General features: G+C 43.2%; 1 protein-coding gene across 1 annotated transcript; it reads right to left on the bottom strand.

The window, feature by feature from the left end:
- Window positions 1–19,427: 19,427 nt before the first annotated feature.
- On the bottom strand, window positions 19,428–20,316 carry LOC123453568 (polyadenylate-binding protein 2-like). The gene is made up of 2 exons (XM_045130592.1): window positions 20,187–20,316; window positions 19,428–20,137 (listed from the first exon to the last, which is right to left on the bottom strand). Exons 1-2 carry the CDS (start codon window positions 20,314–20,316, stop codon window positions 19,428–19,430), a joined length of 840 nt encoding a protein of 279 aa, XP_044986527.1.
- Between the last annotated feature and the right edge of the window lie 2,965 nt (window positions 20,317–23,281).

The following is a 23,281-nucleotide window of genomic DNA, read 5'->3' as shown; positions in this document are numbered from 1 at the left end:
CAGAAATAAATGACTCTGTTTATTAATATCATACTCTTGTCTGACTGGTAAATTCTCTGAGTAATCCCAAACCTATTACATTTGGGGGCGTGTCCGGGATGTGCCAGGCGCATTCAGCCTGATTCACTACTGCATTTTTTTTTCCTCATTGTCATTAAGGCCCAGGAAAGTACTGGGGGACTGAAGCCCTGGGGACAGCTCATGAGGAGAATTTAACTTTGGCCTGAGTAGGATGTTGCTAAGGCCTGGCACTGGTAAATTTACGGGGCCTTAATCCCTAGATGTCTTCTGTGACAGAAGAAGACAAAGAGACTTCAGAACCTCCATCCTCTTTGGAGGGGCAGGGAGGTGCTCCAGAGGTAACTTTTATTTTTGTTGGCACACATTTTTGAGACTCTCCAAGCCTTGTCTCACAGAGTCTGGGTTTCTTGGGATCCTACTCTGACTACAGTTGGAGATACTAGGGGATAGAAACTGAGAAATGTCCCTCATTCCCAAGGTTATTCTCCATGCCCTGGCAGAGAAGAGTGATACTCAGGAGATATCAACACTGTGGAGGACAGTCATAGCTCTGGGAAGCCTCCGTTTGTAAGGGGATTCCGTGAAAGCTAGATGCAGCACTACTTCCCTAATCCCGGGTCGTAGTGAGACATCCACTAACCCCTGGTCTGCTTCAGTTCTGTGTGGCCACATGTCTGTCTTTCTGTTTAGTGTTTGTTTTGTCCTTTTGTGCTTAGCATTTTTGGATCCTCCTTGGAAACCAGGTGCAGTATCTGAGAACACTGCCATGAGACAGAGCACATCTAGCCCATTTGTAATTTGCCCTTACTAACTTTTCATTCTTCCAACAGTTGGTGTCAGACTTGGGCCTTCTCCTTGAGGAAGTTCTGTGAATTGGCTTGGCTGTCCTTTGTTGTGGGATGCTGCCAGAAGGAATCTTCAACATTCCATCTAGAAATCAAGTCAGAGCCTGTCCTTGGTTGACCTGGACACCCTGACCACCCTGGGTAAATTGCAAAGTGAAAATTGAAAATTGGAATTGAGGTATACCAGTTAAGATGGAAGCATAAGAACCATGCCAAAGCAGCCTATGGGAGGATAAGCCATAAAAAAAAAAAAATCAAAAAAAAAAAAAAGACACAGCAAAACACACTCTTCTACTAAAAAAGAAAGATGTATAACATATTATCAATCACAGCAGAGAAGTAGGAGATACCCATAGCATCTAGAGACCACCTATATTACAGAGCCATAGTAACAAAAACAGCATGATACTGTCACAAAAACAGACATGATCATCAATGGAACAGAATAGAGGACATTGATGTTAATCCAGGTAGCTATAGCCACCTGATCTTTGACAAAAATGCCAAAAATAATCATGGGAAAAAAGACAGACTGTTCAGCAAATGGTGCAGGGGAAACTGGATGTGTATCTGTAGAAGGATGAAAATAGACCCGTATGTCTCTCCATGCACAAGAATTAAGTCCAAATGGATCAAAGACCTTAATATCAGACCTGAAACTCTGAAACCGATAGAGGAAAAAGGAGGGGAAACCCTTCATCATATTGGTCTTGACAAAGACGTTCTGAATATAACCCTATTTGCTTAGGAAATAAAACCACAGATCAACCAATGGGACCTCATGAAATTGCAAAGCTTTTGAATGGCAAAGGACACTGTGAACAGAGCAAAGAGGGGATACAAAATGGGAGAAAATCTTTGCCCGCTATACATCTGACAGAGGATTAATACCTAGGATATACAAAGAATTCAAAAACATAAATAATAAGAAATCAGACTTCCAGTTAAGATGGCGGCGTAGGTACCACTCCAAAGCAGCCTGGGGGCTGGGGGGAGACCAAAAAAACTTAGCAAAATACACACTTTTACTAAAAAGTGAGGTTATAGGAAATTGAAGCAGCAGCATTGAAGTAGAAGAGATCCAGAGCATCCAGAGACCGCACAGGCCAGCAAAAGCAGCCCCAGCACCTCCGCCAACTGTGGTAGCAGGGCGCACCAGAAAGTCGCCAGGCTTGGCTCCAGCTGCAGGAAAAGCCAGGTGCAGGAGCTTCCACTCACACCAGAGCTCTCTGCAACTCAGGAAACATGAAGGAAGAGCGGCAGTGAGTAACAGAGCAGCAGACAACGAGGTAGAAGCACACGTGGAACAGCGAGAGAACCAGAGCAGCTTGGCTCTCTCCCCTCCCCCGCGGCCTGAGCCCAGCTCTGGGGAACAGAGCAGCGATCCCGGGACCTGACCACACCAACTTGAGCCAACAGCGGAACCCAAACAGGAGCACAGTCCAGCAGCAACATCAGTGGCTCTGGCACCGGTAACAGTGGCCCCAGCAGTAGCAGCTCCAGTCGCAGCAGCAGCCGCAGACCCAGAAGCAGCAGACCCAGGAGTGGCAGCAGCAGCACCTTCAGTGGAAGCAGCAGCTTCAGCAGCAGTGGCAACAGACCCAGCAGCGGCAGCTTTAGCAGCAGCAGTTGCAGCGGCAGCTTTAGCAGCAGCAGTTGCAGCAGCAGAGGTGCTGATCTGCACGGCCACACTTGCCAGGCTCGGTTTGCCCCGCAGGAAAAGCCAGTGCCCAGCTCCAGAAATCAGAACAGCAGCCCGACGACCCAGGCAGCAACTTGACTGAGACCAAAATCTTCCAAGGTAACTGGGATTGCACCAGGGAAGGGTCTCACTTGGTCGCAAGCTGACTTGGATCCCTCAACAGACCAGAAATCTTAACCTCTTTGTTGATAGAGGATCTGGTCGTTATAATAACTACTCTTGCATACATACTTGGGGCTGTTTTTGATTGAATGTGTACAGTGTTTAGTTAAATTTTAGAATCTACCTGTATTTTATTTCACTCAGCCGGATTGAATACTCCCATAGCAGGGAAACTCAACCCCTAGGAACACCTTTGTAGATACTCTGAGAGTCTTAAGAGCCACACCTAACACCTTAAGCTCCTACCCTGTAAATATATTACATCAAATCAATTGATACAGCTAAGAATACCCCGATAGCTAGAAAATCCAAGCATTAACTTAATCCAAGATGCAAAAATATATACATTATAACACAAGAAACACTAAAAAGCAAGATGATATAAACCACCTAAAAGTATTAATGCATCAGAAATGTTCTCCAGTGATAACAAATTAGAGGAAATGCCTGAGAAAGAGTTCAAAAGAATGATTATAAATATGTTCAAAGAGGTCAAAGAACAAATCAAAAGAATCAATGGAGAAATCAAAGAGGAAATCAAAAGAATCAAAGAAGACGCAAGACACCAATTTAATGAAATAAAGAAGGCAATACAAGACATAAATAAGGAAATAGAAATAATAAAGAAAAACTAGTCAGAATTACTAGCAATGAAGACCACAGTTAATGAAATAAAAAACTCTGTAGAAAATATCACCAGTAGGATGGATGAGGGAGAGGACAGAATATCTAAGCTAGAAGACCAGGTGGAAGATCTAATACAGTCCAGCAAAGAGAAAGACAAACTTATAGAAACGTATGAGTGGGAATTTCAAGATATTCAGAAGACTATCAAAGGATCCAATAGAAGAATTCAGAGCATAGTAGATGAGAAGAATTCCACTCCAAAGGCATAGTAGGCGTCTTCAACAAAATCATAGAAGAAAATTTCCCCCAAATTGGGAAAGAGGTGCCAATGCAGATACAGGAAGCCTTTAGAACCCCAGCCAGACAAAACCTAGAAAGAACCTCTCCCTGCCATATTATAATAAAACTTCCAAACACACACACCAAAGAAAAAATATTGAAAGCAGTTAGAGAGAAAAATCAAGTTACCTACAAAAGCAAGCCCATCAGGATTACAGCAGATTATTCAACACAAACTTTTAAAGCCAGAAGGGCCTGGAGTGATATATTCCAAGTTCTGAAAGATAACAACTGTCAACCAAGGTTACTTTATCCTGCAAAGTTATCCATTCAAATAGATGGAGAAATAAGGACATTCCATGACAAAAGCAGGTTAAAGGGGTATTTGAAGACAAAACCAGCTGTACAGAAAATGCTTGATAGAATCCTCCATACTGAAGAAAAGGAAAAGCACACATATAAGGAACCTAGGAAAAACAAGCAATACTGAAATACTAGTTAACACAAGAGAGCACAGGTTGAATCGGAACCACAATAAAAAAATGGCAAACATAAATACACACCTTTCAATAATATCTCTTAATATCAACGGCCTTAATGCCCCAACGAAAAGACGTAGGTTTGCAGACTGGGTTATAAAGCAGGATCCTACAATTTGTTGTCTCCAAGAAACTCACCTTTCTACAAAGGATAGACATTATCTTAGGGTGAAAGGTTGGAAGACGGTGTTTCAAGCAAATGGGCCTAGTAAACAAGCAGGGGTTGCTATCCTAATATTGGACAACATAGACTTTAGTCCAACACTAGTCAAGAAAGATAAGGAAGGTCACTTTATATTGATTAAGAGCACACTCCAACAGGAGGACATTACAATCCTAAACATATATGCACCTAACATGGGGGCACCCAAATTCGTCAAACAAACACTATTAGAACTAAGGTCACAGATAACAACAAACACAGTGGTGGTGGGTGACTTTAACACCCCACTCTCATCAATTGACAGGTCATCCCAGGAAAGAATAAACAGAGAGGCGATTGGACTAAATGAGGTCATAGAAGGAATGGACTTAATAGATATATACAGACATTTCATCCAAAGGCTGCAGAATATACATTCTTTTCAGCAGCACATGGAACATTCTCTAAAATAAACCATATAGTAGGACACAAAGCAAATCTTAACAAATTCAGGAAAATTGAAATAATTCCTTGCATTCCATCTGACCACAATGGAATTAAACTACACATCAGTAGCAAGAAAGGCTATAGAGTATACACAAAATCATGGAAACTAAACAACACACTACTAAATGATGAATGGGTCAATGAAGTAATCAAGAAGGAAATCAAAAAAATTTACAGAGTCAAACAATAATGAGAACAGAACACACCAAAATCGCTGGGACACAATGAAGGCAGTTCTAAGAAGTAAATTTATAGCCTTACATGCCTATATTAAGAAATTAGAAAGGTCGCAAGTAAATGACCTAATGCTTCACCTTAAAGCCTTGGAAAAAGAAGAACATGGCAAAGCAAAAATCAGTAGACGGGAAAAAATAATAAAGATTAGTGCAGAAATTAATGAAATAGAAACAAAAACAAAAAAACAATCCAAAGAATTAATGAAACAAAGAGTTGGTTCTTTGAAAGAGTACACAAGATTGATAAACCCTTAGCAAATCTGACCAAAAGAAAGAGAGAAGAGACACAAATTAACAAAATCAGAGATGAACAAGGTAACATCACAACAGATTCCAGAGAAATTCAAAAAATCATAGGGACATACTATAAAAGCATATATTCCACAAAGTATGAAAATCTGAAAGAAATGGATGATTTCCTTGATTTATATGACCTACCTAAATTAAATCAAAATGAGATTAATCACTTAAATAGACCTATAACAAACATGGAGATCCAAACAGTTATCAATAATCTCCCAACTAAAAAAAGCCCAGGCCCGGATGGATTCACTGCTGAATTTTACCAGACATTTAAGGAAGAGCTAACACCATTGCTTCTTAAGCTTTTCCAGGAAATAGAAAAAGAAGGAATTCTACCAAACTCCTTCTATGAGGCCGGCATCACCCTGATACCAAAAGCAGGCAAAGATAGAACAAAAAAAGAAAATTACAGACCAATCTCCCTCTTGAACATAGATGCAAAAATTCTCAACAAAATATTGGCAAACAGAATACAAGAGTATATCAAAAAGATCATTCACCCTGACCAAGTAGGCTTTATCCCAGAGATGCAGGAATGGTTCAACATACGCAAATCTATAAATGTAATACATTACATAAACAGGTTGAAGGACAAAAATCACATGATCATCTCATTAGAGGCAGAGAAAGCATTTGACAAAATCCAACATCCCTTCATGATAAAAGTCCTACAGAGACGGGAATAGAAGGAACATATCTCAATATAATAAAGGCTATTTATGACAAGCCTACAGCCAACATATTACTAAATGGGGAAAAACTGGAAGCTTTTCCACTAAAATCAGGAACAAGACAAGGGTGTCCACTGTCCCCACTTTTATTTAATATAGTTTTGGAAGTCTTAGCCATAGTAATAAAGCAAGAGACACACATAAAAGGGATAGAAATTGGAAAGGAAGAGATCAAATTATCATTATTTGCAGATGACATGATTCTATACAAAAAGGACCCTATAGACTCTACTAGCAAAGTGTTAGAGCTGATCAAAACCTACAGCAATGTAGCAGGATACAAAATAAATACAGAGAAATCAGTAGCCTTCATATATGCTAACAACAAACACACAAAGGATGAAATCAGAGCATCACTCCCATTCACAATTGCATCAAAAAAAATAAAGTACCTTGGAATAAACCTAACCAAGGAAGTAAAGAATCTCTACAATGAGAAATTTAAAACACTCATGCGAAAAATTGCAGAAGACACTAGAAAGTGGAGAATCATCCCTTGTTCCTGGATTGGAAGAATCAATATTGTGAAAATGGCAATCTTACCTAAAGCAATCTACATATTTAATGCAATCCCTATCAAAATTCCAAAGGCTTTCTTCATGGAAATAGAAAAAACAGTCCAAAAATTCATTTGGTATCACAAAAAACCTCGAATATCTAAAATAATACTGAGCAACAAAAATAAGGCTGGTGGTATCACCATACCTGATTGTAACCTATACTACAGAGCCATAGTAACAAAAACAGCATGGTACTGGCACAAAAACAGACAGGTAGATCAGTAGAACAGAATAGAGGACCCAGATGTTAGCCCAAGTAGCGATAGCCATCTGATATTCGATAAAAATGCCAAAAATACTCATTGGAGAAGAGACAGCCTCTTCAGCAAATGGTGTTTTGAAAACTGGATATATATCTGCAGAAGGATGAAAATAGATTCTTCTCTCTCACCATGCACAAGAATTAAATCCAAATGGATTAAAGACCTTAACATCAGACCTGAAACTCTGAAACTGCTAGAGGAAATAGTAGGGGAAACCCTTCAACATATTGGTCTTGGCAAAGACTTTCTGAATACAACCCCAATTGCTCAGGCAATTAAACCACAGATTAATCACTGGGACCTCATGAAATTACAAAGATTTTTCACTGCAAAGGACACAGTGAAAAAAGCAAAGAGGCAACCTCAGAATGGGAAAAAATCTTCGCCAGGTATATATCTGATAGAGGATTAATATCTAGGATATACAAAGAACTCAAAAAGTTAAATAATATGGAATCAAGCCAAGCAAAAAATGGGCTATGGAGCTAAATAGAGCATTCTCAAAGGAAGAAATACGAATGGCATATAAGCATCTAAAAAAATGTCCTACATCACTAGTCATCAGGGAAATGCAGATTAAAACTACATTGAGATTCCATCTCATTCCTGTCAGATTGGCCACCATCATGAAAACAAATGATCATAAATGTTGGCGGGGATGTGGAAAAAGAGGAACCCTTCTACACTGCTGGTGGGAATGCAATCTGGTCCAGCCATTGTGGAAAACAGTGTGGAGGTTCCTAAAACAGTTAAAGATTGATCTACCATATGACCCAGCTATAGCACTCCTAGGCATATATCCAAAGGACTCATCTCATTTCCTTAGAAGTACGTGCTCTACCATGTTTATTGCTGCTCAATTTATAATAGCTGGGAAATGGAACCAGCCTAGATGTCCCTCAAGTGATGAGTGGATAATGAAGATGTGGCACATTTATACAATGGAGTTCTACTCAGCGGTAAAGAAAAATGAAGTTATGAAATTTGCAGAAAAATGGATGGACCTGGAAAGGATTATACTCAGTGAGGTAACCCAGGCCCAGAAAGCCAAGTACCACATGTTCTCTCTCATATGTGGATCATAGCTACAGATGATTGGGCTTCTGCGTGAGAAGGAAAATACTTGGTAGCAGAGGCCAGTAAGTTAAAAAGGAGACATGAAGGGAAGAGAAAGGAAGGGAGGAGGATACTTAATAGGTTGATATTGTATATATGTAAGTACAATGATTGTAATGGGGAGGTAATATGATGGAGAATGGAATTTCAAAGGGGAAAGTGTGGGGGTGGGAGGGAGGGAATTACCATGGGATTTTTTTTATAATCATGGAAAAAGTTAATAAAAATTTTAAAAAAATTTTATATTAAAAAAAAGAAAAGCAATCAAACAACCCAGTTATAAAATGGGCTATGGAACTAAATAGAGATTTCTCAAGAGAAATACAGGTGGCATATAAGCATCAAAAAAATATTCTACCTCCTTAGTTATCAGGGAAATGAAGATGAAAACTATGTTGAGACTCCATCTCCCTCCTGTCAGATTGGATACCATCATGAAAACAAATGACCATAAATGCTGGCAGGGATGTGGAAAAAGAGGAACCCTTCTACACTGTTGGTGGGTACGAAATCTGGTCCAGCCATTGTGGAAATCTGTGTGGAGGTTCCTAATAAAGCTAAAAATAGACCTAATATATGACCCAGCCATAATATTCCTAGGCATATATTCTAAGGACTCGTCTCACTACATTAAAGATACTTACTCAACCATGTTTATTGCCACTCTATTCTCAATAGCTAGGAAATTTTACCAGCCTAGATGTCCCTCAACTGATGAGTGGATAATGAAGATATGGCACATTTACACAATGCAGTTCTACTCAGCAGTAAAGAAAAATGAAGTTATGAAATTTGCAGAAAAATGGATTGATCTAGAAAGGATTATACTAAGTGAGGTAACTCATGCCCAGAAAGCCAAGCATCACATGTTTTCTCATATGTGGATCCTACCTTCAAATGATTAGACTTCTATGTGAGTAGGAAGACAACTCAGTAGCAGTGTCCAATAAGCTAGAAAGGAGATATAAAGGGAACAGACAGGGAGAGGAGGCACTTAATAGATGGTATTACACATATGTAAGGAAAAGAACAGAGTAATGGGAGTGAAAAGGCCTAAGCGACATCAGGGGAAGAGATTGAGCAGGGAAGAGGCAGAGGGAGGGATAATCAAAATCTAAGAGGATATAAATAAGTCATATGGAAACATACGTTTTTGAACAATGGAACCATAGCTTGTTAGTAGAAAAAAGTTCAGTGCCACGGATGGGATACCTTCCAGTGAGTTGTTGGCCAGGGAGGTCCCTGATACCTCCAAAACATTACAGGCCATTGCCAAGGCCCTTGGTTTCCCACCAGGAACAGATGGTAAGACCCTATTGCTGAAGACTCCACATACTTGGGCTGCAAGGCCATGGAGAAATCCTTCTGGAACGGAGCTGAAAACTTCCTCCACGTAGACCAGCTGACAGAAAGCTAGAAGAAGCAATTCTGCATGCAGTTCAATGGGAGAGAGAGAAATCACCATTGAAGATACTCAATAGTGGACACTGCAAGCATTACATTTGCCCAGCCATGCCAAATGAGCCAATGGGTACAATAGTTGCATGTCTGTTATGGAGGAAAGCAAGTGCTCTCTAATTGGACAGGAGGCCCGCTCCATGGGAGGGAATACATCCCTGACACTGAAATCCTTAACAGTGGTAGCCATGAGCCCTAGGGGTGTAACGTCTGTTGTTCTCTGGCTAAATGTACATACTATGCTCCTCAAACTTCCCAGTAACACTTCTCTTAACGCTCATACACATATGTTAATGCTACTCACCCTTTTATTTAGAGAATCTTCTCTTTCCAGTTGGCAGTGATCTTGGAATGGCTCAGAAGGTATCATGGTGCTGAGAAGTGACAGGAGTGCTCAGCACTGAAATATGTCTATCACACCTTCCAAGGCTCAGGGTCCATTGCAGAAGAGATGGCTGAAAGAATGCAAGAGCCAAATGAAGGGTAGGACTCTTTATAACGTGCTCCCCAGACACAAAATGGCCTGGATAACTGACCTCACAGTGCCTGACACTTCCTACACAAGATCATCATAAGGGGAGGAAAAGATGATGACATCAAAATAAAAGAGAGACTGATTGAGAGGGGGAGGGGATATGATGGAGAGTGGAGTTTCCAAGGGGAAAGTGGGGGAAGGTGGGGATTCACCACATGGTATGGTTTACAGTTATGGAAACTGGCAAAAAATAAATTAATAAATTTTTTTAAAAATAAAGAAAATTAGAATTGAGACTAGTCACATTTTGGTTTGGAAAAATCCTCAATGTGAGGTCTGAAATTATACTTGAAGTAATTGTAAAGTTTGGTTTTTGTCTCTGGAGTTGTAAACAGAATAGCAGTTTATAATGGGAACGCGTAGCTTCTGAATGAATGAATGTGTGAGGGGGAGATGGTTGTCTGGAGTCAGTATGACAAGCGCACGTGAAGTGAATGTACGTGTGTGAGTATGCACATGGCTCACAGCCCTGAGGTTGCAGAGTGATTCCTGTTCTGAGCAGTGTCATTTCGTTGTGGGGGGATGTCCTCCACCAAGCCCACTGCTCTAGACGGCATGGCCAAATTGTTCTGTTGAGTGCCTCCCAGTTGGAACACTGAAATGCAAGATTCTCATACTCTTAAAGAGTTGTAGAATGGCAGGATCAGAAAGCTGCCTTATAACCTTGAGGGAAGTGCAAAGCTCTCCCTGGAAGTTAGGCAGGAAAAAAAGGAGGGGAGGAGTGTTATGTTGTCCCACTGTGTTCCCCTGGGGCAAGAAGTAGGTCAAGAATAATTAAGTTTCAGGCCAGGCCAGGCAGATGTGCCTGTAACGTGTTCCTTAGCTTTCCCCTGAAGGGCTCGATCTGTAGATGGCCAAGTGGCCTAGGGAGCAAGAGGGAGAGCCTAACATGCAAATGGTGCCGTGTCGCAGTGAACAGATGGGGACCTCTTATAAGGAACTTGTAACTGTTTTTACATTTCCTTTACCTTTCTATGATTCTATGGGACGAACAAACAACAGCCTCAAGATTTACGTTTAAATTTAGTAGTGCCGGGCGTGGTGGCGCACACTTTTAATCCCAGCACTCGGGAGGCAGAGGTAGGAGGATTGCCTTGAGTCAAGGCCACCCTGAGACTCCATAGTGAATTCCAGGTCAGCCTGGGCTAGAGTGAGACCCTACCTCGAAAAACCAAAAATAAAATGAAATAAAATAAAATGAAAATTTTAGAAGTACTTAGTACTGAGTTTGTAAGGAAATTTCTAATAATGTTGAATATACTTTCATAACTTTTAAAAAATGTGTTTCAGACACAGCTGGAGCTCAACATGGTGTTAAACTAGAATTTATGCCAGTCCTCCTCCCTCAGCCTTCCGAGGGCTGGCACTAAAGCCATGTGCTACCATGCCTGGCGCATTTTTTTTCAAAAAAAATTTTTATTAACAACTTCTATGTTTATAAAAAAAACAATCCTATGGTAATGCCCTCCCGCCCCCCATTTTCCCCTTTGAAACTCCATTCTCCATCATGTCCCCTCCTCCTCTCAATCAGACTCTTTTATTTATTTATTTATTATCATTATGTTTTTATTTATTATTATTCTCTTATTTTTTTTTTATTTATCACCTCTTCTTCAATAGACCCTGAGCCTTGGAAGGTGTGATAGAGATATTACATTACTGAGCACTCCTGTCACTTCTTTCCAGCACCATGATGCCTTCTGAGTCATCCCAAGGTCGCTGCCATCTGAAGAGAAGCTTCTCTACCAAAAGTGAGTAGCATTAATATATGTGTATGAACATTAAGAGAAGTGCTTACTGGGCACTTTGAGGAGCATAGCATATACATTTAGGCAGACAGCAGCAGACGTAACACCCCTAGGGCTCATGACTACACCTGTTTTAAGTTTTCAGTATCAGGGATGTATTCCCTCCCATGGAGCGGGCCTCCAGTCCAATTAGAGGGCAGTTGGTTTCCACCATGACAGACATGCTGCTATATATGTGGCCAAATATAAGGCTTGCAGTGCCCACTGCTGAGTGTCTTCACTGGTGTTTTCTCTTTCTCCCATTGAACTGCATGCAGAATGGCTTCTTCCAGCTTTCTGCCAGCTGGTCTACATGGAGGAGGTTTTCAGCTCAGTTCCAGACGGATTTCTCAGTGGCCTTGCAGCCTAAGTATGTGGAGTCTTCCGCAATACTGGCTTAAAAAATTTTTTTAAACAATTTTCATTTATTTATTTATGAGAGATAGAGAAAATGGATATGAGCATGCCAGGGCCTCTATCCACTGCAAAAGAACTCTAGACTTATGTGCCACCTTGTGCATCTGGCCTTACATGGGTACTGGGACATTGAACTTGGATCCTTAGGCTTTGCAGGCTAGTGCCTTAACCTCGAAGCTATTTCTCCATCCCAAAATATTTTTATTTATTTAGTTACAAGCAGGGGGAGAGAGAGAATGAGAATTAGCAAGCCAGCCCTCCCCCCCAAAAAAATGTGTTTCAGGAAAGTTATAAGAAATGAAGTTCCAAAATCAAGAAGTGATAAAATCTTCATGTTTAATCTGGCTAGATAGTGTAAGTCAAGGCTGACCTGGAATTCACTATGTAGTCTCAGGGCGACCTTGAACTCACGGTGATCTTTGCAGCTCTACCACCCAAGTGCTGGGACTCATGGTGTGTGCCACTATGCCCGGCTTGAGTCTGGTCTATTCTTTTATTCAAAGGTTATTTCAAAAGGCCTTTTGAAGGCTGGCGTGGTGGTACACACCTTTAGACTCTTTTGAAGGGGTCTGAGTGCTCAAAAGTGTCATGTTCTTCAAAGTCTGCTTTATTCCCCACTGCACTAGCAAATTGGCACCCTAACTGGTATTATTGAGTATAAGACATGCAGGAAAGAGAGGGTCATGGAATTTGCAACATGGTCTTGTGTTTTGGAAATGGCCATGGTGAAGCGGGTTTGCTTAATGTCTGCATGGAGACCCGATGGAGCCCTGAGGGTGGACTATGGATGAGGCCCAGTGGAGATGCCAGGACCACGACATGGCTGCTGAGGAGAGTTGCCAGCCCCGAATGATGTTTTCCAGGACTGTGAGTAGCCTAGCTAGAGGGGCGGAATTGGAACTCCAGAGACCTGTTGCTGGTCAGAATTATCCAAGACTTTTTCCTGACTAGAGTTGTTGGACTTGGAAGTACAGAGTTTATGTTTGCCCTGTTTAAAGCTTGTATTGGTTGAATAATTTTGTTATGTCCAGTGCCATATTTTACAGTATGAGTATTTATTCTGTGCCATTATGGGTTCCGGGGGGGGGGGGCAGATTTTTTGGTATTATGGCTCAGTTAAAAGACCTTGGATTACTCCATGGCTCAGGGCCTATTGCGGAAGAAGTGGCAGAAAGAATGTAAGAGCCAAAGGAAGGGTAGGACTCCTTACAACATGTTCCTCCAGACACAAAATGGCCTGCATATCCATGACCTCACAATGCCTGACACTACCTACACAAGACCATCATAATGGGAGGAAAAGATGATGACATCAAAATAAAAGAGAGACTGATTGAGAGGGGATGGGATATGATGGAGAGTGGAGTTTCAAAGGGGAAAGTGGGGGAGGAAGGGCATTACCATGAGATATTGTTAACGATCATGGACGTTATTAATTAAAAAATAAATTTAAAAAAATACATTGGATTAAGAGGATGTTTGAACATCATTAGGATTGACAAAAAAAATATTGGGACTTTTGGGCTGGAGAGATAGCTTAGTGGTTAAGGCACTTGCCTGCAAAGCCTAAGGACCCAGGTTCAATGCTATAGGTCCCACATAAGCCAGATGCACATGGTGGCACTTACATCTGGAGTTCATTTGCAGTGGCTAGAGGCCCTGGCAAGCCCATTCTCACTCTCTCCCTCTGCCTATCAGTAATAAATAAATTAAAACATTTTTTAATAATATGAGGACTTTTATAGTTAGACTGAATGCATATATTTTATATCATGTATGGTTATCAGTTTATGGGGACCAGGGTCAGAATGTGCTGGTTTGATATTGGTGTCCCCTATAAACATAGGTGTTCTGAATGCTAGGTTACCAGCTGATGGAAATTTAGGAATTAATGCCTCCTGGAAGCAGTATATTGTTGTGGTCAGGCTTATGGGTTATAGCCAGCGTTCCCTTGCCACTATTTGGCACACTCTCCTCTTCCTATTGTCCACCAGATGTTGGCCAGGAGGTGATGTCCACCCTCTGCTCATGTCATCATTTTCCCCTGCCATCATAGAGCTTCCCCCTGAGTCTGTAAGCCAAAATAAACCCTTTTGTTTCCCACAAGCTGCTCTTGGTTGTGAGATTTCTGCCACCAATATGAATCTGACTGCAACAACCACTAAGTACACCACATGCTATATTTAAAAATAAATATAGAAATACTACCTGATGTCTACAAACCATCACAGTGGACAGACTGGTGAAACCCCTGCCATGACGGTGGTGAAGGGTTCTGGCTATATTTTGATGCAATTGCTGAATTCTACACCAAAAGCAAAAAATGAAAACTACATGATGTCCACTTTCACATGCTCATCCAGTAGTAGCAAAGAATGCCTCACATGCTCTGCCTGTGGAAGGTCGTCAGGAAGCCCCTCCCCTGGGACCAGGAGGAGGGATACCCAGCAAGCATGAAGTTCCACCCATGCCCAAGAGCCCTGGCAGAACAGTGGCCATCCAGTCAGAGAGCAGGAAGGGCAGTGCAAACGTCCATGAGAACTACGGCCCACCGACACCAACCTTTCACTGTGTTCAGCCTGGCATGTGTTTGATCAGCAAGCACAAAGCCAAGCCACGTAGGGGAGTTGCAGTAGTACTAAAGACAGTCACATTAAAAGTGACACAAGTGGGGCTGGAGGAATGGCTTAGCGGTCAAGGTGCTGGCCTGCCAAGCCAAAGGATCCAGGTTCGATTCCCCAGGACCAACATGAGCCAGATGCACAAGGTGGTGGCGCCTGCATCTAGAGTTCGTTTGTAGTGGCTGGAGACCCTGGTGCAACCATGGTCTCTCTCTCTCTCTCTCTGTTTCAAATAAATAAATAATAAATAGATAAATCTTTTTTAAAATGACACAAGTGGCCCATTGTGGTGGTGCACGCCTTTACTCTCAGCACTTGGGAGGCAGAGGTAGGAGGATGGCTGTAAGTTCAGGTCCATCCTGAGAGTACACAGTGAATTCCAGGTCAGCCTGAGCTACAGTGAGACCCTACCTTGGGGTGGGGGGGAGGTGGGAAGAGAGAAAGAGGAAGGAAGAAGTGACACAAGGGCAGTTTTGGCACGTGCTGTGTCCTGTCATCCTTTGTCACAGGTGAAATGTACACCTGAACAGAGACACGCAGGAGAGGTCTGAAATTAACATGGCACAGCTCTAGGCAGAGGACTTGCTCTGTGCTGCTTCCCAAAGGCTCCGATGCCAGCCACGAGCATTTGGTGTGCTGGGCTGGGTTAGGGTTAATGGCGGGGCAAGGCCAACCTGCAAAATCTGCCTCCTTAGCATTGGAGCTGTGGATAGATAGCAGCATGAACCAGGGGCTGCCTGGGATCCTCTCTCTCTGCAGGGGTCTTTTATTGTTGTTATTATTATTTGGTATTGTGGGGTTTTTTGTTTGTTTGGTTTTGTTGGGGGTTTATTTTTATTTTTTCCTTTTTTTTTATTTTTATTTTTAAAGGAAGCTCAGGCTGACCTGGAATTCACTCTGTATTCACAGGGTGGCCTAGAAATCTCAAGGATCCTCCTACCTCTGCCTCCCAGGTGCTGGGATTAAAGGCGTGCACCACCATGCCCTGCAGGTTTTGGGGTTTTTAAGGAAGGGTCTTGCTCTAGCTCACAGGATATTAGAGGGTTTGACATCCTGTGTGTCAGGAGCTGCAGGGGAGCTATAGCTGCTCTTTGACTTCGGAGCTACAGGTGGTCTTTAATCTCTTAACACAAAGGCCTTATCCTACAGCCTAGGGGAGAAGACAGCTCAGGTGAGCTGAGGACAGTTACAAAGGCATAAGCACCTGATAGAGGGGCGTTACCACATGGCCCTGGTGAAGCTGACCATAGGCACTTAGGCATTGTCCAGAAAGTTCTATCTTCCTTATATAAGCTGGTGTCTGCCTGAATAAACCTGAGACTTGATCAGAACTCGTCTTGGCTCCATTCCTTGTGTTTTGTCTCAGAGTCATTCCACCTCCCTCCTTCGGGGTCTGCTTCGACCTTCCTGCTGCAGGCCGGTACAATGTGGAGGAACTTGTGCTTCTCAGACCTTTGTTCACAGCAATACCACCTTCTCCTAAAATTTCCTCGGGACTCCATGCAAAGAACCACCATCCAAATGCTCCATGTGGACACAGGAGAAGCCCCCAGAGAACCCACAATGTGCAGGGACTTGCATTCATACAGGTCCTGCAGCCCCCAGTGATCTGGTTCCAGATGCTGGGATTAAAGGCATAGGCCACCATGCCTGGCCTGACTTTTGTTGGTATTTTCAAGTTAGGGTCTCACTCTAGCCCAAGCTGACTTGGAAGTGGCTCTGTAGTCCCAGGCTGGCCTCAAACCAATGGCAAACCTACCTCTGCTTCCTAAGTGCTAGGTGTAAGGTTCCGAAGTAAGTCCACGGAAACTGCTCTGAGACACAGATGGAAGCTTTTATTTGGGAAAAGCACGAGCTGCCAGGACTGGCTCTCAAGAGCAAAGTACAGTCAACATTGAGATTCTGGACAGTGGGCTCAATAGAGCTCTTCAGGTGGGGGAAGGTGAGGAAGGGAAAAGAACTCCTTTGTTCTTTACATTAGCCATTTCAAATAGCTAGGGTGCGAGACCAGAAGTGACCAGGTGACCTGGGGAGATAAGAGGCCAGGAAAATTAGACATGGGGCATTACTAGGCAAGGAAGGGATAATGGCCGGGTGATTTCTTGAGGAATGTGGATAAGCTACTTCCTTATGTCTCTGTTGCCCTCCTGCTGTCCTCCGTGACTCCATTTTTGGAAGCCTCTCTTGACCGAACACTAGGATTAAAGACATGCATCACCATGCCCAGCCAAGCCCTTCTTTTGTTTATTTGTTTACTTATGTTGTTTTTTTGACATAGGGTCTTACTTTTTTTTTTTTTTTTTTTTTGGTTTTTCGAGGTAAGGTCTCACTCTAGCTCAGGCTGACCTGGAATACACTATGTAGTCTCAGGGTGGCCGTGAACTCACAGTGATCCTTGTATCTCTGCCTCTTCAGTCCTGGAATTAAAGGCATGCACCACCATGCCTGGGCAAGCTCTTCTTTTAAAATTATAATTTTGGGGTCTGGAGAGATGGCTTAGAAGTTAAGGAGCATGTCTGCGAAACCAAAGGAACCAGGTTTGATTCCCTAGGATTCATGTAACCCAGATAGATGCACAAGGTAATGCATGTGTCTGGAATTCATTGCAGGGGCTGTACGCCCTAGGGTGCTCTCTTTCTCTCTCTCTCTCTCTCTCTCTCTCTCCCTCCCTCTCCCTTTTGCTTTCTCAATTAATTTTTAATTATACTTGTAGGGATTGGATGGAGAGATGGCTAAGCAGTTAAGGTGTTGTTTTGCAATGCATAATGACCTGGCCATCAATCCCCAGTACCCACATAAAGCAAGATTCACAAAGTGGTGGAGCATGTGTTGAGCTTGTTTGCAGTGGCTAGAGGACCTGGTGCACCCCGTCCCTCTCTCAGTCATTACAAATAAATAAATTATATTTTTGATTGTCTGAAAAAAAGATTTCTCTTAAATATTTCTTTATTTGAGAGAGAAATAGAGGTTGAAAGAGTGAAAGAAAATGGGGGCTCCATGCTCACTAGCAACTGCAAACGTAGGCCAGACACATAAGCCACCTTGGACATAAGGTTTACTTGGGTACTGTGACATCAAACCTCGGTCATTTGGCGTTACTAGCAAGCAACTTAACTTGCTGAGCCATCTCTCCATCCCGAAAAATAGCTTTTTACATGGCTTTAAAAATATAATTTTGGGGGGCTAGAGAAGTGGCTTAGTGGTTAAGCATTTGCCTCTGAAGCCTAAGGACACTCTTTTAAGGCTCGATTCCCCAGGACCCACGTTAGCCAGATGCACATGGGGACGCACACGTCTGGAGTTCCTTTGCAGTTCCTGGAGCCCCTGGTGCACCCATTGTTTCTCTTTCTGCCTCTTTCCCTCTCTGTGTGTGGCTCTAAAATAAATAAATAAAAATTGAAAAACATAAATAAAAATACTTTATTTGCAAGCAGAGGGAAAGGGAGAGAATGAGAGAAAGAGAAAGGATGTGGCAGGGACACTTGGATGGCAAACTGCAGACGCTCTACGCCCTGGGCCTCCTCCCCTCCCCGAAGCACTTAGTTATGAGATTTCCACTTCCACAGTGTAGATTTCCTTAAAATGCTTTTTTCCCAAGGTGGGGTTTCACTCTAGCTCAGGCTGACCTGGAACTCATGGTGATCCACCTACCTCTGCTTTCTAAGTGTAGGAATTAAAGGCATGTGGCACAACGCCTGGCTTAAAAAATATTTTTATCCCCCAAGGACATCTTCTTCTTTTTTTCTTTCTTTTTTTTTTTTTTGGTTTTTAGAGGTAGGGTCTCACGCTAGCCCAGGCTGACCTGCAACTCACTATGGAGTTTCAAGGTGGCCTTGAACTCACGGAGATCCTCCTACCTCTGCCTACCAAGTGTTGGGATTAAAGGCATGTGCGACCACACCTGGATAAAATTTTTTTAATATGTAATTTTTTTTCCCCAGGTAGGGCCTGGTTCTATTGAGCACAGGCTACCCTGTAATGGGTCTGATGTTGGTCAGAGAATCATCACTCAGATATGAACATGATTTTAACAAATAAAGGCATTTATTAGAGGCCAGGACTACACTTTGAGCTTGAAACTGGATAGCGCAGCCCTCAGTTCCATACATCTGGTCAAGGTTTATAAGGACAAGTTGGTACACTAGCCTACATGACAAGTCACAAGCCTGGTTACAAAGGCAAAGAAGAAAAACAGAAAGGTTGGTGGTTATCTCGCTCAGAAGGTCTGCTATTCTGTGCAACAAAGAAAATATTTGAAATGTACCACACAACTGGTAATGCTTCCATATAACATTTCCTTATCCATCAGAGACCTAGAAAGTAGTATATGATCTCAGGCTGGACTCAATCACAGAGATCCTTCTGGGCCTCCTGAATAAGGCATGCAAGTCTCTCTTGGTCCAAGCTGTCCTGAAATTCACTATGTAGTCTCTGGGTGGATGTGAACTTGGGGTGATCTTCCTGCCTCTTCGTCCTAGGTGCAGGGATTGAGGGCATGTGCCACTACCCCAGCTTGTTCCTTATTTTTATATTTTTTCTTTTTTCTTCTTTTTTCCTCCCTTCTCCAAACACACACTTACTTCCAGTAAGGGGAATACCACCATGATCTCCCACTGGCCCGGCCCCTGTACATTTGACCTCCAGGCCTGCAGTTCACAGCACTGTAGAATGGAGATGGGGAAGGGCTGTAATGGGCGTGGCGGGCACTGAAGTGGGCACGGAAGCAGCCACGGAAGCGGCCACGGAAGCGGCCACGGAAGCGGCCACAGGGAAAACCGCTGTCTGCTTTGCTCATGCCCCGCCTGTTGGCTCGTTTGGGAACCACCTTGATTTGTCTTCCTCGGAACAGGGACCCGTCCAGGGCCAAAGCTGCGCGCGCCGACTCCTCTTCTGAGAACTCGATGTAGGCGAACCCTCTGGGATGGCCAGTGACCCTGTCGCAGAGGATGGAGACGCGGAGGACGGAGCCGCACGCGTGGAAGTGGGCTTCCAGCGCCTGCGCCGTGGCGCCGTAGTCCACGTTGCCGACGTGTACGGAGCGGACATCAGCCTGCGTCTTCTCCTGCGCAGACCCCGGGCTCGGCGTCCTCTGCTTCCAGGCCTCCTCGTGCAGCTCCCCGAGCTTGGCGGCCTCTTCCTCCTCCTCCATCACTGGGGCTTTGATGGCTTCAGGCCAGGGGTCCTCCATGTCGCCGTCCCTGGGGTCGTCCTGGATAAGCCCTGGCTCTTCCTCCACCTCCTGGATGCGCACAGCCCAAAAAGATGATGATGACGGTGACAGTGATGCTGATGAAACTGAGGCTGGTAATGCTGCTGCTGCTGCTGCTGCTGCTGCTGATGATGATGATGATGTTGTTGCTGATGCTGATGTTGCTGATGGTGACGATGCTGCCACCTCTGCCTCTGCAGCTCAGCCGCTCTGGGACCTCCTTTATATACAGGCCTCCAGTCGCAGGACCGCCCATTCCGGAGGAAGGACATCCTCACTAAATCCTCCTGAAAATGCTTTCACAGACCCACCCAGGATGGGTTGACTGGATTCCTAATCTGATCAAGTTCACAACTGATTTCACTATCACAGGGTAAAGGCCCAGGAGTGGTTTTGCTGAGTCATGTGATTGTGCTATTTGCTGCTTTTTAAAATATTATTTATATATATATATATATATATATATATATATATATATATTTTTTTTTTTTTTTTTTTTTTTGGTTTTTTGAGGTAGGGTCTCACTCTGGTCCAGGCTGACCTGGAATTAACTCTGTCATCTCAGGGTGGCCTTGAACTCATGGCAATCCTCCTACCTCTGCCTCCCAAGTGCTGGGATTAAAGGCGTACGCCACCACGCTCGGCTTATTTTTGGTTTTTTGATGTAGGGAATTGCTCTAGCCCATGCTGAGCTGGAATTCACTATGTAGTTCTCAGCATGGCCTCGATCTCACAGCATTCCTCCTACCTCTGCCTCCAGATTGTTGGGATTAAAGGCGTGAGCCACCACACCCTGCTAAAAGGTAGATTTTTATAAGGCTTTTAAAAAATATTTCATTCATCTGGGTGTGGTGGCTCACGCCCTTAATCCCAGCACTTGAGAGGCAGAGGTAGGAGGATGATTGTGAGGTTGAGGCCACCCTGAGAATACAAGTGAATTCCAGGTCAGCCTGGGTGATAATGAGACTCTACCTCAAAAAACAAACAAATGTTTTAAAATTTATTTTTTAAGCAGAGAATGAGAATGGGGTATGTCTTCCCTCACTCTCTCCTCCTACATATCCTAGGACTATCTCCACTTGACCTTTTCCATGTCCAACCTTACTCAGACACGTTGTTCTTTTCAATATGTTTGCGTGCTAGGCATGGTGGCGCACAACATTAGTTTTATTTATTTATTTATTTGACAAGGAAAGAGAAGGAGGAAGAAAGGGAGAGAGAGTGGGTGTGCCAGAGCCTCTAATCACTGTGTGTTCAAGGCTTCTCTGAGACTATACAGTGAATTCCAGGTCATCAGTGCTAGAACAAGACCCTACCTTCCACCTTGGTTCGCCTCCTACCATTGTTCAACCCCTTCCACAGTGTCAGGCCCTGGAGTGGTGGAAATTCCCTGAAGCCCAAACAGCACTGTTTCCTGCCTCCCACCCCCCTTTTCATGGTCTTGCGTGTAGCCATTCTCAAGCCCTGCCAGCCTGTACCTCATTACTGAACAGTGTGTTTGAAGGCCATTGTGTGTGGGGGAGGGTTCCATCGCTTATCTTGAATCTTCGGCTCTAACTCTAGCTGAGCGGTTTCTGTCCCCTGCCCCCCAGCCCAATATTCCAGGGAGAATTTTGAATTTTTTTTTCCCCATGGCTCAATGGTAGCTCGCTGATCTTGCTGCTTTACAATTTTTTTTTTTTGGTTTTTTGAGGTAGGTTCTCACTCTAGCCCAGGCTGACCTGCAATTCACTAGGGAATCTCACGGTGGCCACGAACTCATGGCAATGAATCTACCTCTGCCTCCTGAGTACTGGGATTAAAGGCGTGCACCACCACTGCTGGCTGTTTTACAATTTATTAGGAGAAGGAAAATCTTGCATTTTCCCTTTCTATAATCTTAGTTACTTTCAGAGTTCCCTGCAGGGTGCTATTTAACATGAAAAGTAAGCCATTAAACTGGAGAGATGGCTAAGTGGTTAAGGCACTTGCCTGCAAAGTCAAAACACCCAGGTTTGATTTCTTCAGTACCCACTTAAGCCAGGTGCATAAGGTGGCACATGTCTCTGGAATTTTCAGCAGCTGGAGGCCCTGGAACTCCCATTCTCTTTTTCTATCTCTGCTTCCCCCTCAAACAAATAAATTAAAATTAAATAAAACTCGGCCATCTTAATTCACAGAGGGTCTTTATATTGTCTGGTATCATTTTAGTATCATAATCACCTGAATATCCTTTTCTGAAGTAATTTTTTGTGTTGCTATTCTTGTTTTATTTTGATTATCCAGTCAAGGAGAGTGGGTTTGTTGAAAGACACCCCCATGATGGATTTAAAACAGTGCTGATACTGCAGAACAGACACAAACTGATGAGGGAAATTAAAACTCACAGAACCAACTCCTGAGATTAGCACAGAGAATCACCTTAGTTTCACGCCAGTGTAGGCCAAGAGAAATCTCTCCCAAAGTCTGAACCCTGATTCTTGATGGTTCAGAGTTCATATATTTTTTCTTGGACAAGTCTTATTATTGGTAAGTCATAGAGACCAAGGCCCTGGCAGATCCCCCTCAGCATTTAGTGTAGCTTTCAAATTTTTTTTTTCCCAAGGTAGGGTTTCACTCTTGCACAGGCTGACCTCGAACACATGTGATCCACCTATCGCTGCCTTCTAAGTGTTGGAATTAAAGGTGTGTGCCACAAGGACTGGCTTTAAAAATATTTTCATCCCCCAAGGTCATCTTCTGTTTGTATATACTTGATATTTTTTCTTTTTGGTTTTCCAATGTATGGTCTCATTTTAATCCAGGCGGACCTGGCATTCACTATGGAGTTTCAAGGAAGCCTTGAACTCACGGAGATCCTCCTACCTCTGCCTCCCAAGTGCTGGGACTAAGGTGTGCCCCACCAACACAGCTAAAATTTTTTAATATGTAATTTTGTTGTTTTTGTTTTCCCAGGTAAGGCCTGGTTCTATTTAGCCCCGGCTGCCCTGTAATGGGTCTGGTGTCGCTCAGAGATTCAGATACGAACATGATATTAACAAATAAAGGCATTTATTAGAGACCAGGACTACACTTCGAGCCAAAAAATCGAGAGCGCAGCCCTCAGTTCCATACATCTGGTCACGGTTTATTAGGACAAGTTGCTACAGTAGCCTACATGACAAGTCACAAGCCTGGTTACAAAGGCAAAGAAGAAAAACAGAAAGGTTGGTGGTTATCTCACTCAGAAGGTCTGCTATTCT

The sequence above is a fragment of the Jaculus jaculus genome, chromosome 12, assembly GCF_020740685.1.
Source record: "Jaculus jaculus isolate mJacJac1 chromosome 12, mJacJac1.mat.Y.cur, whole genome shotgun sequence".
Taxonomy (NCBI): Eukaryota; Metazoa; Chordata; class Mammalia; order Rodentia; family Dipodidae; genus Jaculus; species Jaculus jaculus.
This window is presented reverse-complemented; position numbering and strand designations above follow the sequence as displayed.